The sequence below is a fragment of the Microtus pennsylvanicus genome, chromosome 19, assembly GCF_037038515.1.
Source record: "Microtus pennsylvanicus isolate mMicPen1 chromosome 19, mMicPen1.hap1, whole genome shotgun sequence".
NCBI lineage: Eukaryota > Metazoa > Chordata > Mammalia > Rodentia > Cricetidae > Microtus > Microtus pennsylvanicus.
In genome coordinates, this window is record NC_134597.1 from 9,364,636 (window position 1) to 9,383,926 (window position 19,291).

Below are 19,291 nucleotides of genomic sequence, written 5' to 3' on the forward strand. Positions count from 1 at the left end.
TTATAAGAAATGAAGAATATACTTTTACATTTGGCTTTCTCAGTAAAAACTATGCTTTACTTAAAACTAACTTGCTTGCTGCTGGATGAGAAACGTGAGAAGGAAATTCTGCTTAGTGTTAACTGTTTTAAGAAGCCAAGTACTAAAGAAATTCGGCTCATAGCTTTTCTACATCATTTTTCAACAGAACAATGATGACACCTCACACTAGTGCATTTAGATTATACAAATGTAAACAACACAATGCTATACAAATGTAAACAACACATCAACCTGCCACCAAACATGAAACAGGCATTTTGCATAACTTCCACCTTTAATATAGTAAAATATTCAGGCACTCTTAATTTCACATTAAATGAAAATTTAATCTTTAACAAAATTTTATTCAAAGTATTAGGAATACAATATTCCAAACATAGAAATAGTCACGCTGTAGCAATGCTGCATAGATAGTGGTATATAAGTTCCCTGGTGCTCTGACTTCTTCCTATAGAACTTCAGTTTTCAAGTTGGTAGAAAATGGTAGCTTCATTAACTCCTCTTTCTGGGGATGGAAAATGGCTTCAATGGAGAGAAGTCACATCACTTTAACAAAACTAATCTCCCAATTTATTTATAATTCCCTCTTTCAAAGATGAAAATTTAGAATGTAAGTATTATTGGAAGGAAACAAGAAGTAAACTACCTCTTAAGGTGATATCCTGATCAGTGCCTACTTTACTTCAACAAAACACTGAATTAAAGTTTAAAAATTACAACCACACCATTATGCTTACCTAAAATTGCCAACATGAATACTTTTTTTTACATAATACAATACAGGAATACAAAGAAAAATGATCTGTTCCCATCCTTTGACCTTCAGCAGAAAAGTTTACAATAGGATCTGAAAAATAATTTTCATGGCAGAGCACTAACTCCACAGAGATACTTAAAACAGAATGAACTGGTCAATGAGAAATTGCTACATTTATTCTATAATAGTACTTTCTAAAAAGAATGGCAATTTACTCGGAAGGAATTGTATTGGAAATACTACTCATTACGAAAACATAAGTTACCCTGAGAAAGACTCTTTAAAATACCAGTATTTTCAGTCCCTTACTAACATATGAAGAAACAGTTTGTAGGCTCTAAACTCTTATTATTACCTACATCAACAATGTTTTCATCTCAAAGGCATTTTGGCCTTCTCTGCTGTACTGGTAGAGGTCATAGCCAAGACATTTGGGTATGATGGAGGAAGGGCACGTAGCAGTCATTATGAGCAGGTCTCTTCCTGCCCCAAGAGTTTATTCTTTTGCAAACAGTCTTGGGGTCAAACCTATGAGTCACGCACACGAAGGAATCATCTATTAAGTAAATTGGTAGTTTTCTTAAAATAGTAAACACATTAGTCTATGTTCTCTAATGTATGCCTAGAAAATAAGGCAATAAGAATTCTTCATTGGCCAGTGCAGAGAACAGACAACGGTTTTTCTTTTCATTGGAGAGAAACGAAAACATATTTGAAAGTGCACTGCTATTTTTAACATCTCTTACACATTTACATTCAGCATTTTTATGGCCCTCTGTATACTTTTAGTACAAAATCATGCTTACCCCCAATATCTTACATATCCCATAATTACTTAAGAAAAGACAGTGAGAGCAGCTACAAAAGTAGCAAGATATTTTCCACAAATAAAAATACAGTATACAAAAAATGGCAAGTTAGTGATGAATGGTAACACGAACACTCAATAGTATCTTTCCTTGGTGTCCAAACTAAGATTTGACAAGCTTAAAGCCTTGTCCCGTGTCCAGCACTGTGGGAAGAAACCAACTCATTTTCAATCTTTTCAAGCATCTAAAACAAGTTTTGCAGATCCAAAACAGGTTCAGACCACATAACCAGTTTGCCAAATGCACTAACGGATATGTAATCCGAGGGAAATGTAACATCCAGTGCTTGGCTACATCACTTCCTGTTGGCAGGTGCAGCGTGTAGTCACTCCAGCGCTTGGACACGCCATACACGGCTCTCACTGTGCGGCCCTTCTCGGTCCAGCAGATGTTGTTGCTGGGGTTGCAGTTGTACTCTACCCAGTCTTTTGTGAAGTCACCCAGCTGTGGGGGGTCGGCTTCTTCGATATCTACTGTCTTTGCCAGCTCAGCTCCCTGAACTGCAATATACTGGTCATTAATCTTTCTCACTTCTTTCACCCACGGGGTTGAGTTCTCACTGTCTAAGATGATAATAAGCCGGGAGCAGAAGGAACCATTCTTTTCTCTCCACCATTCTAAAAGCGTATCAAGGCGAAGTATGTCTCCACCTGTGAACAAGAAAAATCCAGTTCAGTGGTGATTTCTGAAGTCTATTGTTCCTTTAAATTTTTAGAATACTAAACAACACAAATGGATTAAAGACCTCAATATCAGTCTGAACACACTGAACCTGATAGAAGAGAAAGTGGGAAGTACTCTACAGCACATGGGCACAGGAGACCACTTCCTACGTATAACCCCAGCAGCACAGACACTAAGGGCATCATTGAATAAATGGGACCTCCTGAGACTGAGAAGCTTCTGCAAAGCAAAGGACACTGTCACTAAGACAAAAAGGCAACCCACTGACTGGGAGAAGATCTTCACCAACCCCACAACTGACAAAGGTCTGATCTCCAAAATATATAAAGAACTCAAGAAACTAGACTGTAAAATGCTAATCAACCCAAATATAAAATGGGGCACTGAGCTGAACAGAGAATTCTCAACAGAAGAAGTTCAAATGGCCAAAAGACACTTAAGGTCATGCTCAACTTCCTTAGCGATCAGGGAAATGCAAATCAAGACAACTTTAAGATACCATCTTACACCTGTCAGAATGGCTAAAATCAAAAACACCAATGATAGCCTTTGCTGGAGAGGTTGTGGAGAAAGGGGTACCCTCATCCATTGCTGGTGGGAATGCAAACTTGTGCAACCACTTTGGAAAGCGGTGTGGCAGTTTCTCAGGAAATTCGGGATCAACCTACCCCTGGACCCAACAATACCACTCTTGTGAATATACCCAAGAGATGCCCTATCATACAACAAAAGTATATGCTCAACTATGTTCATGGCAGCATTGTTTGTAATAGCCAGAACCTGGAAACAACCTAGATGCCCTTCAATGGAAGAATGGATGAAGAAAGTATGGAATATATACATATTAGAGTACTACTCAGCAGTAAAAAAACAATAACTTCTTAAATTTTGCATGCAAATAGACAAAATAAAAAGCACTATCCTGAGTGAGGTAAGTCAGACCCAAAAAGAGGAACATGGGATGTACTCACTCATAATTGGTTTCTAGCCATAAATAAAGGACACTGAGCCTATAATTCGTGATCCTAGAGAAGCTAAATTAGAAGGTGAACCCAAAGAAATACATATAGTCATCCTCCTGGATATTAACTTTCGTCAGGCGATGACAGGAGACAGACATAGAGACCCACATTGGAGCACCAGACTGAAATCTCTAGGTCTAAATCAGGAGCAGAAGGAGAGAGAGCATGAGCAAGGAACTCAGGACAGCGAGGGGTGCACCCACACACTGAGACAATGGGGATGTTCTATTGGGAACTCACCAAGGCCAGCTGGACTGGGTCTGAAAAAGCATGGGATAAAATCGGACTAGCTGAACATAGCGGACAATGAGGACTGCTGAGAAGTCAATGGCACTGGGTTTTGATCCTACTGCACGTACTGGCTTTGTTGGAGCCTAGGCTGTTTGGATGCTCACCTTACTAGACCTGGAAGGAGGTGGGAGGTCCTTGGACTTCCCACAGGGCAGGGAACCCTGATTGCTCTTTGGGCTGATCAGGGAGAGGGAGTTGATTTGGGGAGGGGGAGGGAAATGGGAGGCGGTGGCGGGGAGGACACAGAAATCTTTAATAAACAAATAAATTTTAAAAAAAGAATATTAAACAACAATAAAAAAATGAAAGATACTTTCAAAGTGTCTTTTCAGAAGATACTTTTATTTTTTTAAAGATTTATTTATTATACATACAATATTCTCCCTTCATGTATCCCTGTAGGCCAGAAGAAGGCACCAGATCTCATTATAGATGGTTATGAGTTACCATGTGGTTGCTGGAAATTGAACTCAGTATCTCTGGAAGAGCAGTCAGTGCTCTTATCCTCTGAGCCATCTCACCAGCACCCAGAAGATACTTTTAAAAACATACATTTAGACCTATAACTTACATAAAAATATGCTATGGTAACTAGAGGAAATTGATTTCTATACCTATGTTCCTTGATTTACAATAGGGTTACATACAGATGAAAATCATTCTAAAATGAAAACAATATAAGTTGAAACAGTATTCAATATACGGCATCTTCTAAACACAAACACCAAAGCCTACTAACACACTACGTTCAAGCATTAGCTGTCCACCATTGTGACCGTGGCTGCTGACACTGCCTAGCATTCCGGGATTACCACATTGCTGATATGGTAAAGTATATAAACAAAAGTATGCTTACAGTGACTGCATCTACGTTTTACACTACTGTAAAATGATGAAGATGAACTACTATAAGTTAGAGACTATAGATAAATTTAGTAAAAGTAAAATTATACAGAAACGCAAACATTCTACAGTTGCCTAGTAAAAGACAGCTCATAATCTTCATGAAAACTGCCACTTGGCTTTTATGATGATCATTCATATTATGTTTTTACATAGTAGAAAGTCAAAGGAAGACTTTGTGAAACTTTAAATTAATAGAAAATTCAATTTTGTTAAATTATTAATATTGCTAATTAATTAATAACTCTCAATAATTATTTACACAAATAACACTTAATGCGAACAAATCCACACTTTTTCAGTTTTTATCTCTGGTTGCTTGCACAGCTACTGTGGTTACAGGGGTCCTACAGCTCAAACAGTAACAGAATAGTTCATCCAGATTCTGAAGTCACCTGAATAAAAAGTACAGACTCATCCAGAATACTCCACTAAGAGAAAAGAATGTGATAACGAAAGAAATAAAGAAAGGAAGAAAAGATGGGGAGGGAAGAAGAGAGGTGAGGAAGAGACACATGGGCTGCTAAAGAAAAACAGTAAGTTCTGTTTACTGCTGTGTCCGGGCTCAATCACTAGAAGGAAAGTGCCACAGAAAAGAAACTCTAAAAAGCACTGGAAAAGTAGAGTGACTACTCTACATATAGAGCTAGTGTCCATTCCCAGCACCTACACTATATACATATAGAGCTAGTGTCCATTCCCAGCACCTACACTATATACATATAGAGCTAGTGTCCATTCCCAGCACCTACACTATATACATATAGAGCTAGTGTCCATTCCCAGCACCTACACTATACACATATAGAGCTAGTGTCCATTCCCAGCACCTACACTATACACATATAGAGCTAGTGTCCATTCCCAGCACCTACACTATATACATATAGAGCTAGTGTCCATTCCCAGCACCTACACTGTATACATATAGAGCTAGTGTCCATTCCCAGCACCTACACTATATACATATAGAGCTAGTGTCCATTCCCAGCACCTACACTATATACATATAGAGCTAGTGTCCATTCCCAGCACCTACACTATATACATATAGAGCTAGTGTCCATTCCCAGCACCTACACTATATACATATAGAGCTAGTGTCCATTCCCAGCACCTACACTATACACATATAGAGCTAGTGTCCATTCCCAGCACCTACACTATACACATATAGAGCTAGTGTCCATTCCCAGCACCTACACTATATACATATAGAGCTAGTGTCCATTCCCAGCACCTACACTGTATACATATAGAGCTAGTGTCCATTCCCAGCACCTACACTATACACATATAGAGCTAGTGTCCATTCCCAGCACCTACACTATATACATATAGAGCTAGTGTCCATTCCCAGCACCTACACTATACACATATAGAGCTAGTGTCCATTCCCAGCACCTACACTATATACATATAGAGCTAGTGTCCATTCCCAGCACCTACACTATACACATATAGAGCTAGTGTCCATTCCCAGCACCTACACTGTATACATATAGAGCTAGTGTCCATTCCCAGCACCTACACTATATACATATAGAGCTAGTGTCCATTCCCAGCACCTACACTATATACATATAGAGCTAGTGTCCATTCCCAGCACCTACACTATATACATATAGAGCTAGTGTCCATTCCCAGCACCTACACTATACACATATAGAGCTAGTGTCCATTCCCAGCACCTACACTATATACATATAGAGCTAGTGTCCATTCCCAGCACCTACACTATACACATATAGAGCTAGTGTCCATTCCCAGCACCTACACTATACACATATAGAGCTAGTGTCCATTCCCAGCACCTACACTATACACATATAGAGCTAGTGTCCATTCCCAGCACCTACACTATACACATATAGAGCTAGTGTCCATTCCCAGCACCTACACTATACACATATAGAGCTAGTGTCCATTCCCAGCACCTACACTATATACATATAGAGCTAGTGTCCATTCCCAGCACCTACACTATATACATATAGAGCTAGTGTCCATTCCCAGCACCTACACTGTATACATATAGAGCTAGTGTCCATTCCCAGCACCTACACTATATACATATAGAGCTAGTGTCCATTCCCAGCACCTACACTGTATACATATAGAGCTAGTGTCCATTCCCAGCACCTACACTATATACATATAGAGCTAGTGTCCATTCCCAGCACCTACACTATATACATATAGAGCTAGTGTCCATTCCCAGCACCTACACTATATACATATAGAGCTAGAGCCCATTCCCAGCACCTACACTATATACATATAGAGCTAGTGTCCATTCCCAGCACCTACACTATATACATATAGAGCTAGTGTCCATTCCCAGCACCTACACTATACACATATAGAGCTAGTGTCCATTCCCAGCACCTACACTATACACATATAGAGCTAGTGTCCATTCCCAGCACCTACACTATATACATATAGAGCTAGTGTCCATTCCCAGCACCTACACTATATACATATAGAGCTAGTGTCCATTCCCAGCACCTACACTATATACATATAGAGCTAGTGCCCATTCCCAGCACCTACACTATATACATATAGAGCTAGTGTCCATTCCCAGCACCTACACTATATACATATAGAGCTAGTGTCCATTCCCAGCACCTACACTATACACATATAGAGCTAGTGTCCATTCCCAGCACCTACACTATATACATATAGAGCTAGTGTCCATTCCCAGCACCTACACTATACACATATAGAGCTAGTGTCCATTCCCAGCACCTACACTGTATACATATAGAGCTAGTGTCCATTCCCAGCACCTACACTATATACATATAGAGCTAGTGTCCATTCCCAGCACCTACACTATACACATATAGAGCTAGTGTCCATTCCCAGCACCTACACTATACACATATAGAGCTAGTGTCCATTCCCAGCACCTACACTGTATACATATAGAGCTAGTGTCCATTCCCAGCACCTACACTATATACATATAGAGCTAGTGTCCATTCCCAGCACCTACACTGTATACATATAGAGCTAGTGTCCATTCCCAGCACCTACACTATATACATATAGAGCTAGTGTCCATTCCCAGCACCTACACTATATACATATAGAGCTAGTGTCCATTCCCAGCACCTACACTATACACATATAGAGCTAGTGTCCATTCCCAGCACCTACACTATACACATATAGAGCTAGTGTCCATTCCCAGCACCTACACTATATACATATAGAGCTAGTGTCCATTCCCAGCACCTACACTATACACATATAGAGCTAGTGTCCATTCCCAGCACCTACACTATACACATATAGAGCTAGTGTCCATTCCCAGCACCTACACTATATACATATAGAGCTAGTGTCCATTCCCAGCACCTACACTATACACATATAGAGCTAGTGTCCATTCCCAGCACCTACACTATACACATATAGAGCTAGTGTCCATTCCCAGCACCTACACTATATACATATAGAGCTAGTGTCCATTCCCAGCACCTACACTATATACATATAGAGCTAGTGTCCATTCCCAGCACCTACACTATACACATATAGAGCTAGTGTCCATTCCCAGCACCTACACTGTATACATATAGAGCTAGTGTCCATTCCCAGCACCTACACTATATACATATAGAGCTAGTGTCCATTCCCAGCACCTACACTATATACATATAGAGCTAGTGTCCATTCCCAGCACCTACACTATACACATATAGAGCTAGTGTCCATTCCCAGCACCTACACTATACACATATAGAGCTAGTGTCCATTCCCAGCACCTACACTATATACATATAGAGCTAGTGTCCATTCCCAGCACCTACACTATATACATATAGAGCTAGTGTCCATTCCCAGCACCTACACTATATACATATAGAGCTAGTGTCCATTCCCAGCACCTACACTATACACATATAGAGCTAGTGTCCATTCCCAGCACCTACACTATACACATATAGAGCTAGTGTCCATTCCCAGCACCTACACTATATACATATAGAGCTAGTGTCCATTCCCAGCACCTACACTATATACATATAGAGCTAGTGTCCATTCCCAGCACCTACACTATATACATATAGAGCTAGTGTCCATTCCCAGCACCTACACTATATACATATAGAGCTAGTGTCCATTCCCAGCACCTACACTATACACATATAGAGCTAGTGTCCATTCCCAGCACCTACACTATACACATATAGAGCTAGTGTCCATTCCCAGCACCTACACTATATACATATAGAGCTAGTGTCCATTCCCAGCACCTACACTATACACATATAGAGCTAGTGTCCATTCCCAGCACCTACACTATACACATATAGAGCTAGTGTCCATTCCCAGCACCTACACTATATACATATAGAGCTAGTGTCCATTCCCAGCACCTACACTATATACATATAGAGCTAGTGCCCATTCCAAGCACCTACACTATATACATATAGAGCTAGTGTCCATTCCCAGCACCTACACTATATACATATAGAGCTAGTGTCCATTCCCAGCACCTACACTATATACATATAGAGCTAGTGTCCATTCCCAGCACCTACACTATATACATATAGAGCTAGTGTCCATTCCCAGCACCTACACTATATACATATAGAGCTAGTGTCCATTCCCAGCACCTACACTATATACATATAGAGCTAGTGTCCATTCCCAGCACCTACACTATACTAGAGGCACTGCACTGTTTGCTCAGCCTGCTTGGTTATTCAAAGCTTTCATGTCTTCACATGAATTTTGTTAGGTCCAAAGCAGGCCCCCAAAACAAAAGTGCTGCTGACAATGTCCTGAATGACAGACTGGACATCTCAGGCTGGACTTTGATCAGGCAAACAGAAAAATTGCTACCAGACAAACAAAACCTAAAGTCAGCATTCATCAGAAATCTTGCAAAGTGGGTTTCTGTTTGCCAGGAAAAGTCATTACTTCCCTTATCCTTTACTGCCCCAACCCCCACTAGGCAACTGCCTCAAACAAGGGCATGTAGTTCCTGATTAACTCAAATAAGACTGTAACAGACCAAATGCCCAGCTAGCTCCCAGGTTGTGCTAGCTCCCAGCTCACTTGTAGCTACTCAAAATCCCAGACTGTTCTGACTCACAAGCACCATCCACTACCTGCTCTGCACAGAACTCGCAAGGCTTCCTGCCATTTGCTGTGTCTCTGCCCACCCTCAAGAGCCTGGCAGGCTGGGTGCCTCAACAAACCTTTATTTTTACTAGCAAAACCTTTCTGTGGCTTCATCCAGAGTGCTCGCTTACAGACTTCGGGATGTTTCTCTTATTTGTAAAGAATTTCATTAGTATTTAAGAGGGATTGCATTAAAATCTGTAGATTTTCTTGCAATATGGCAGTTTAACAATATTCTTGTCCCACAATATGACCATGGGAGAATTTTTCCTTCTTTTGCTCTCTTCAATTGCTTTCTTAGGTGTTTTATAATTTTCACTATAGTGGTCTTTGTCTTCTTCAATAGAAATATTCCCAGATTTTCATTTTGTTCTTTTTTTTCTTTGAGTCTATTATGAGTGCGAATGCTTTCTTGATTGAATTCACTGCTGATATATAAAACCGAAACTTTGTATGCTTGTATCCTGCTATTATTTTAAATTTTTGTCAGGTCTATGAGTCTTGTGGTAGTCTTTCGTCTTTCTAAATACAGAAAATGAAGGTACTGTACACTTCCTTCTTCAGTTTTGCGCCCGAGGCAACTGTCGAAAACTCAATCCACCCCTGGCTCTGTCTCAATGACCAAAGGTTACAATCCTGTTAATTCTAGGAAACTACCCCCAAGAAAACAATAAGAGTAGAGGGAAACTTATAAATATTTCTTACCACCAAAGTCTACGCTAATACAAAATCTGAAACAAGGGGAACAGAAATAAACTGTAGAATAATCAGAATATTTTATAAAAATAAAACTTACAACAATTTGAGAGACACAGAGAAACCCTGTCACAAAAAGCCAAAAAAAACAAAAACAAAACAAAAACAACAACAACAATTTTATGAGGGAATGTTTAAATCATGAGGACAAGCACAACACAGAAGCTTATCTACAGAAATTATTGTGGTAGTGATTACTGGGTATTTAGAAATCTGTTTCCTTTCCAAGCAGAAAAATACTTTTTTCTATTTTCCAAAATTTTTAGGTAGAGCAACTGTAGGTGACAAAAGGGCTGTGGACACAGATGACACTGGAGAGGCCTGGAAAGCTAAACTCACAGCATTCTTCAAGGAAAGGAGATGTTTAATGTGTCCTGGAGTGCTGAGAATGGATGCAGTTTACAGCCTGGTGATCTTCTGCTGCCTAAGGACCCAGGCTCCGCCCAGATCTTCTAGAATTTATGTTTTACTTCCTGTAGTCCCTTTCCTCCTAAAACCTGGAACATTATTTCTAGACCATAAAACTCATCCCTGTGAGTGACATTATTTGAACTTTCCAACAGCCTAATTGACTTCCATGTTATTTTAGGAGCAGGCCAAATCCTGACTCCATGGGGATTTTTACTTCAGTCATTTTCCCTAGATGTACACTGCAAATATATATTACTCTCACTGGTGAAGAAAGAGTTGACCAGCTGATGGCTGGGCACACAGATGAATAGGAATAGGTTATTTTTTCTAAAATTTAAGTTATAATAAGTAGCTAAAAATAAGCCTACAGCTATTAGCTGAGATTTCTTAATTAATAAGAAGTTTCCATGGGGTTATTTGGGAGCTGGCAATTAGGACAGAAAAGTCCCACTACACTTTAACTTTATCATTGTTAAATATTACAATTCATAATAACAACAAAATTAATTTATGAAGTAGCAACAAAGATAATCTTATGGTGGGGGATCACCACAACACGAGGAACTGTATTAAAGGGTGGCAACATTAGGAATACTGAGAACCACTGCCCTAAAGCAAGGAGACAAAATTATCTGTTTTAATACTAAAACTCCAAAAATCTACAAAGACTGCATATTCTAAGTAGTGTGTGTTAACGTAAGGAACAAAGGCATACTGAGATTCTCCTTCCCAATGTAGCATTGTCGTAAACTTCATGTTAATTTGTTAACCCAAGTAAAATCTAGTGTTAATGGGTCATACTTCAAGGCTGCCAAGGAGATAGGTATTAAATTATCAGAGTTTAAAGCTCCTTGTCATTTGATTTGGAACAAATTAGAGCATTTTCCACAGGGCAGGCGTGTTCTACTCAATTTCAAGGCAAAATCAGTGTTGCAAGGTTTGAGTCAGGCAGGTCTGAAGAGCGTTCATGGCCCCAGCTCAACCTGACTACTTTCAAATGAGGCAGGCTGCCCAAGCCAGGGCCCCATGGCAGTTTGTATCCATGAACTATAAGACAGGGTAGTGTCATACTATACTATGGGATACCCACCATCCATTCTCTTTTGTAATTTACTTTCTTATTTTGTATAATAAACTCTATAACCGTTACAAAATCACAAAACTTTTTGGCTAACAAAGAAATTTCATAATGGCGAATTTACTGATAGTATATTTCAAAGACTATAAAGATATTACTCTAGAATATTACATCTAGATATTTATAAAAATTATAATTTTATCTTAAAATTAAGTTTACATAAATTGTTCCTAAGTCTTCATGAAACTTAATACCAAATTTAGATACTATCTATTATTATCTTTTTTTCCAGAAAAGAGAAAGGTGGTATAAGTATTAGTAAGCTGAATGAGTAGGATTTACTTTTTAAAAAGGCTTGCTATAAATTTCAAAATATTTAAGAAGAAAATATAAAGATTCTGAAAAACATTTATATTAGGTATAATTCCTTAATGGAAGTATACATACAAGAGTTAGGCCAAAAATTATTTTCTTAACTAGCTGAGTGCTAGGCTGTAGACCTGCAGTCCCAGGCTCCACTTAGGAGGCAGTAAGGAGGAGTGCTTGAGTCCAGGTGTTAAAGACAAGCCTGAGCAACACAGAAAAATCCCATTCCTAATACTGTCTTGTAATATTTTTAAATTACAATATTATTAAATAATCTAATAAAATTATACCCCCTTCCACACAGGGCTTGCAAAGTTACTTCACTCAGCCCTGCAGACCATTGCATCGCACACCTATATTCAGGGAAGTTCTCCCCAGTTCCAGGAATAATTCTATCTGGAAATGCCAGAGAGCATACCCAGAAGTCTGCTTTACTAGTCTCCTGGTTACCACTAAATCAAAACAATTGTCAATAAATATCGAGCATTACAGCATTTACACTTACATTTTATGACAACTCCATTACTGTCTTCATCTGAATTTAAAACTAGGGAGGATATAATTAAATCTATATGGATTATTTTCAAGCTAAAATAGGAAAATTACCTTACTTTTTCATAATATATTCCATGATTTTCTTTAACGTAGGCATTACTTAAGGCTTCTCCTACCAGGTTCCAAGTTCTTTTATGTCCTGGGCATATACTAATCCACAAAATAAAGCCCAAAACTAAAAATCTTTACTACAGTTAGGAAGACTTACAAATCCACGTACTACTATAAGAGCTCACTTCTCTGGAACTTCTCTTGGGGAAAAGCTGTTTTCTTTTCCTATATGCAGGTAAACTTAAGCTTTTCCCTTTCAGGACTCTAAAAGTATAAATGCATCAACAATCTAAACTAACACTAAAGAGTTTAAGGCTTACAATGAAACTGCTCATTCCCTACTTTCCCTTGTTTTATGGACGTGTTTACAACACTTAAAGACTTAAAGTTAAGTTCGTCAGCTTCTAAAAGACACTATTGGTATGGGACGATTCTGAAGACATTTTAAAAGGAGACTGATCATAAGTCTCAAATCAAACACATATTTTCCTCTCTAAATACTAAAAGATTTTCAAATCCTTGTTACAGTTTACTAAAATGAAATAGGTAATCTCAAAGAAATCAAAAGTAATCATATCGCCTTGGCCATCTGTGAAGCAGTGATCTGAGAACGTTATTGCCTCTGTGTGATTGCACAACAGTGAAACTGACAAGGTGAACTTACCTGCTAGTGCCCACTCTCCTGAGCCATGGGTGTGCCCGCTGTAATACAAAACGTATGTATCGTGTCTAGGTCCATCGACTGTCCGAAGTTCAAGGAAGGCTTTCAGTTTGGAATGTAGAGTATCAAAAGACAGTCCACTCGTGGAATAGTCACATCCATAGGTCTCAATCATATGATATGCAAAAAATCTTTGGATGGCATTGAGCATGCCAGTAGACCTCAAATTTAACTCTTGCACATGCTCTGGTGGGAGCAGTGTTGGCTGACCATCAGGACTGCAAAAGGAGAGGGAAAAATTATCCTGATTATTCTGGTTTTAGAAAGTATTAATTATTCTATGTTACATTCTCATTTGCCATCTATAATTGATTACCTAAAAAACATAATCAGGCAGGCTAACTAAATGGCAACTTTCTCTTCTATAGCTCCTTTCAAGCTAACAATTAAGTTTAGAAAACCCAAAACCCAGTTTCTAAAACTTGTATTTCTTCTCAGTAAAAGAGTAAAGGCTGAAATAGTATCTCATGAAATATATAGCACTATTCTTTGTCCCTATGCTTACTTTCTTATAAGTAAACAATATTGAATAATAACATTTAAAAGCAAGATTGTACTAAATATTTCAAGAACACCCAAGTAGGAACTAAAAGGAAAGATCACTGTATTGTTGAGAAAATTAAACTCACATGTAAAACATGGGAAGCAAGAATGTGATTATATATTTAATTTCTGTGGTGTAAAACAGGATCTTTGTAATGTGTTCAAAATCTACTAACTTAAGGTACAGTTTAAAAACAGAAGAAATCATCTGTTAACAAATATGACTTTAAAGTAGTTATTACGACTTAACACTGACTGAAGACTTTGACCTGATTCTGGAACAAACGGTACCCTGGGGAACACACTAAACTATGTTTTATAACTACCAGAAATGAAAACTTTTAATATTAAGGAACAAAATTCATCACTACTCTCTTCTCCAAAATGAAATTTCCATCAGAAAATGGAAAAACTATAAATTTCACTTCTTGTACTATCAATCCTATCCCAGTAATTCTTCAGTGTTTATTAAAATAAAATATTTTGTATATTTCTGACTTTTAACAGTAACCAGGGCAAAAATTAACTGTGCAAATTACTATTTCCACAAATTCTTTCTGTAGAACTGTCATGCCTTCCTTTCTGAGACTTTCCTGAAACACATGCATTTCTTATGAGTCCCTTTTAGTTCCAGTAAGCCTTTGATAAAAATGCACTATTAAAATTTAGGCCGAGCTCCAGGAAACCAGTCCAAGAGAGGACGGGGCAACTACATGAGCAAGGGAGGTCAAACCCACAGAGACAGCTGACCCAAACTTGTGGGAGAATAATAGGAATTGAAGAAGGAGAAGAACTCCAGCTCAAAGGCAGAGAAAAAAATATTCAAAAGAAAAAATAATAGAAGAAAACTTTCCCAACCTAAAGAAAAATATCTCTATGAAGGTACAAGAAGCTTACAGAACACCAAATAGACTGGACAAAAACAAAAGTCCCCTTGCCATATAATAATCAAAATGCAAAGCATATAGAACAAAGAATATTAAGAGCTGAAAAAGAAAAAGGTCAAGTAACATACAAAGGTAGACCCATCAGAATTACACCCAACTCCTCAATCGAAACCATGAATGCCAGAAGGTGGGCAGATGTGCTGCAGACACTAAGAGACTGGATGGATGCAAGCCCAGACTACAACACCCAGCATAGCTGTCAATCACCATCAATGGAGAAAATAAGATGTTCCATGACAAAACCAGATTTAAACAATACATATCCACAAACCCAGGCCTACAGAAAGTACTAGAAGGAAAACACCAACCCAAGGAACCCAACTGCATGCACAAAAACATAGGCAACAGATAACCTTACACCAACAAAACCCAAAGAAGGGAAACACACAACCACTACTACCAAACAATAACCCCAGTAGAACAGACACTAAGAGCAACAATAAATAAATAGGACCTCCTGAAACTGATAAGCCTGTAAAGCAAAGGACACGGTCAATAAGACAAAAAGGCAGCTTACTGAATGGAAAAAGATCATCACCAACCTCACATCAGACAAAGGATTGATCTTCAAAATATATAACATTACTAAAGCTTAAATCATACATCAAACCCCACACACTAATAGTAGGAGACTTCAACACTCCACTCTCGACAACAGACAGAAACTTAACAGTGAAATAAGAGAACAGATATCACAACTCAAATGGACCTATCAGACATCTATAGAACAGTCCACCCAAACACAAAAGAATATATCTTCTTCTCAGCACCTTATGGAACCTTTTCTAAAATTGACTGCATACTCGGTAACAAAGCAAACCTCCACAGATGCAAAAAAATTGGAGTAATCCCCTGTATTTTATAGGATCACCATGGTTTAAAGTTAGAATTTAACAACAACACTAATTGCAAAAAGCCTACAAACTCATGGAAATTGAACAGTGAACTACTGAACCATCCCTGGGTCAAGGAAGAAATAAAGACAGACATTAAAAACATACTAAAATTCAACGAAAATCAAGGCACAATGTACCCAAACCTATGGGACATTGTGAAAGCAGTGCTAAGAGGAAAGAAAGTTCATAGCACTAAGTGCCAACATAAAGGAAGTGGGGAAATCTCACACTAGTGGCTTAACAGCACACCTGAAAGCTCTAGAACAAAAAGACGCAAACTCACCCAGGAGGAGTAGAACACAGGAAATAATCAAATTGAGGGCTGAAATCAATAAAATAGAAACAAAGAAACAATACAAAGAATCAATGAGACAAAGAGCTGGTTCTTTGAGAAAAATCAACGGCATGCACAAACACGTATCCAAAGTAATCAAAAGGCAAGAGAGAACATCAAATTTAGCAAAATCAGAAATGAATGGGGAATATAACACTGTGGAAATCCAGAGAATCATTACATCATACTCAAAAATCTGTACTCCACAAAATTGGAAACGTAAAAGAAATTGACAATTTTCTGGATAGATACCATATACCAAAATTAAATGAAGACCAGGTGAACAACTTAAATAAACCTATAACCTGCAAGGAAACAGAAGCTGTCATCAAAAAATCCTTTTTTTAAGGAAGGCCCTTTCTTTTAAAAGCTCGTCCAGATTTCCTGATTCTAGCTAAAAAACAGCTAAACATATCTATCAAAATATATTTAATCCTGAAAATAACACTATCACTTAAGTTTTATACACAAGGATGAAGTGCAAGAGCACTCCATTTTGGAAGTAAAGGTGGGGAAAAATAATCTAAGAGAACTTTACCAGCCAAGTTGTTACTAAAGTCCAGCATACCACCGTACCTGCAAAAGTTGGTCGGGATCACGATCGCATAGCCAACAGAGGTTCCTCCTAAACAGTTACCAAGTTCATGGAAGAGCCCATGAGCCAGGGACTCCAGGGGCAAAACAATAAGAAACATGCTCAAGAAGATTCCATTTGTGGGCTAAAAAGGTAAAACAAAACAATGTTTATATAGTTTGTGTATATTTACGTACATATGTATTGACTCAGTTTTTACCACTACATTCAAAGACACAAATAACTGGTAATCTGAAAACAATAAGAAAATGTACACATTTGTAGACCCGGATAAATTACTGGAGAAAAGAATCTTAAACAGATCTCTAAGTCTTTTGGAAGTTGTAGCAAAACACGGCACATATTTTTAAAAATTTGTTAAATAACATTCCATTCAAACTTAAAACAAAAATATAACAACTCTGATGTGAAAGAATACAAAACAAAACCATCTCTTCATGTTCAAGCAACATATGCATCTTTTTTCCAAATACTACTACTACTTTATCAAAGAGTATGCTTGAGAAAGGACTCACTATCCCCATTCCATGTGGAGCCCACAGAATCCACAAACTATGAGAATAAAACCTAAAGGAAAATCAATACCTTAAGGCTAAAAGATCAATTTCACTTTTACATAATAGTTTACCTTTTAAAAACCCCAAACTCAAGTTGTCTAAATTGAAGATCACAACGGAAAAAAAATATGTACATTTAAATACCTTTAAAGCAGCACATAAAAGACAGAAAAAATTTAAAAAGCCATGTTTAAATATTAACTGAAACTAAAAAGCAGGAAAAACAAGTGCTCATTTAAGTTGAAATAAAATATAAAGATGATAATTAATCCCACACTGTTGCTTTTTAATATTGGCACTATATCAGATTCTTGTATTGCTGCTGCATAAGTAATGGCCTATATACAGGAGCAAATGTCAACATTAAGGAGTGGTTCATCTGGTCAAAAGTAGAAAATTTACCCATAATGAAAGAACAGATATGCTGTTAATTTGGTACACTCTCAATTATATAAAATATAGCAAGTTATAATTATTTAGTATAAAGACTCGATTTATGAATATTGAAAAATATAAAAATGTATAAGTGATTAAAATCACTTCAAGTAGTCTTTTTTAATATTGCCACATTTCGTATTATATATATATGTATGTATGTATGTATACACACACATATATCTAAAGTCACAAATATTGGGGTTAGGCAGATGGCTTAACAGTTAAGAGCACTTATTCTTGTAGAGGAACCTATTTCGATTCACAGCACCCATTCAGCAGCTCACAATAGTCTATAACTCCAGTTTCAGGGGATCTGATGCCTTCATCTGTCTTCTGCAGGTACCAGAAACACATGTGGTACACAAACATGCAAGCAGACAAAACATAAATAAATCTTTAAAAATGTTTTTTCATCATGAATATGTATTTGTGTGTATACATAAGTCTATTCTTTACTAAAAGATGTGATATATAACATTTCTGGAAGGCCATTAATTTGTATATAATTTACATTCCCATTTGCCAGCTTAATGGTATCTAAAACCCTTTCAATGTAAATATGCTACACCTTACATAACTGATATATAACTTATAGATATTTCTTATGTAATGCTTGTCACATAATTTCTAAAGACCTTATGTTTGTGTTTATTGAAACGTTTATGCTTGTTGAATTAAAAACAACTAAATGGAAGATTCAACTTTTTACATTTTTTAGTTTATGTGTACCTGTATCTGTGTGTGTATATGTGAACTTGTGTGTGCAATTACATATACTGTATGTAAAAGGCAAGGAGAATGAGTCAGATCCCTAGAAGCCGGAGTTAGAGGGGGAACTAGAGTTTGTGAGACATTATATTTATTATGTGGATGTTGGGACCAGAACTCTGGTCTTCATGGTTGCATAGTAACCATTTTTAATAGCTATGTCATATCTCTCCAGCCTCCAACAAAACACATAAAGTCATCAGAAGTAAAAGAATAGAAATCTAGAGAACTTTTAAAAAATCTAAGTGTTTAAATATTACTTAAGAGATCTTGTTGTATAGTGATATTTCATTTGTATTTTAATAAATAAAACTTGTCTGAAGGTCAGAGAGTAAAACAGCCCCACTGGTCAGCCTTCCAGACCAGGCACCTTTAATCCCAGCAGTCACACTAGTTTTCCATAGACACTGGCCAGTAGTGGTGCACGCCTTTAATCCCAGGAGTAGAGAGAAGTATAAGACAGGAAGAAACAGCTCTCACACACAGTCTATCACTCTGAGATTCCTGGAGGCAGGATCGCCATTTTGGACAGAGGAAGAGGTAAGAGCCAGTG

The 19,291-nt window shown here is 37.7% G+C and overlaps 1 protein-coding gene across 2 annotated transcripts in view; it reads right to left on the bottom strand.

The window, feature by feature from the left end:
• Nucleotides 1-365: 365 nt before the first annotated feature.
• Tmem168 (transmembrane protein 168) overlaps nucleotides 366-19,291 on the bottom strand; it is a 34,002-nt gene continuing 15,076 nt past the window's right edge. For both annotated transcript variants that reach the window (XM_075953504.1, XM_075953505.1), the window contains exons 3-5: nucleotides 16,957-17,099; nucleotides 13,604-13,878; nucleotides 366-2,318 (exon numbers count right to left, since the gene is read on the bottom strand). In XM_075953504.1, coding sequence (XP_075809619.1) covers nucleotides 1,771-2,318; nucleotides 13,604-13,878; nucleotides 16,957-17,099 — 966 coding nt within the window. In that variant the 3' untranslated portion in view covers nucleotides 366-1,770. The remainder of the gene's footprint in view (nucleotides 2,319-13,603; nucleotides 13,879-16,956; nucleotides 17,100-19,291) is intronic.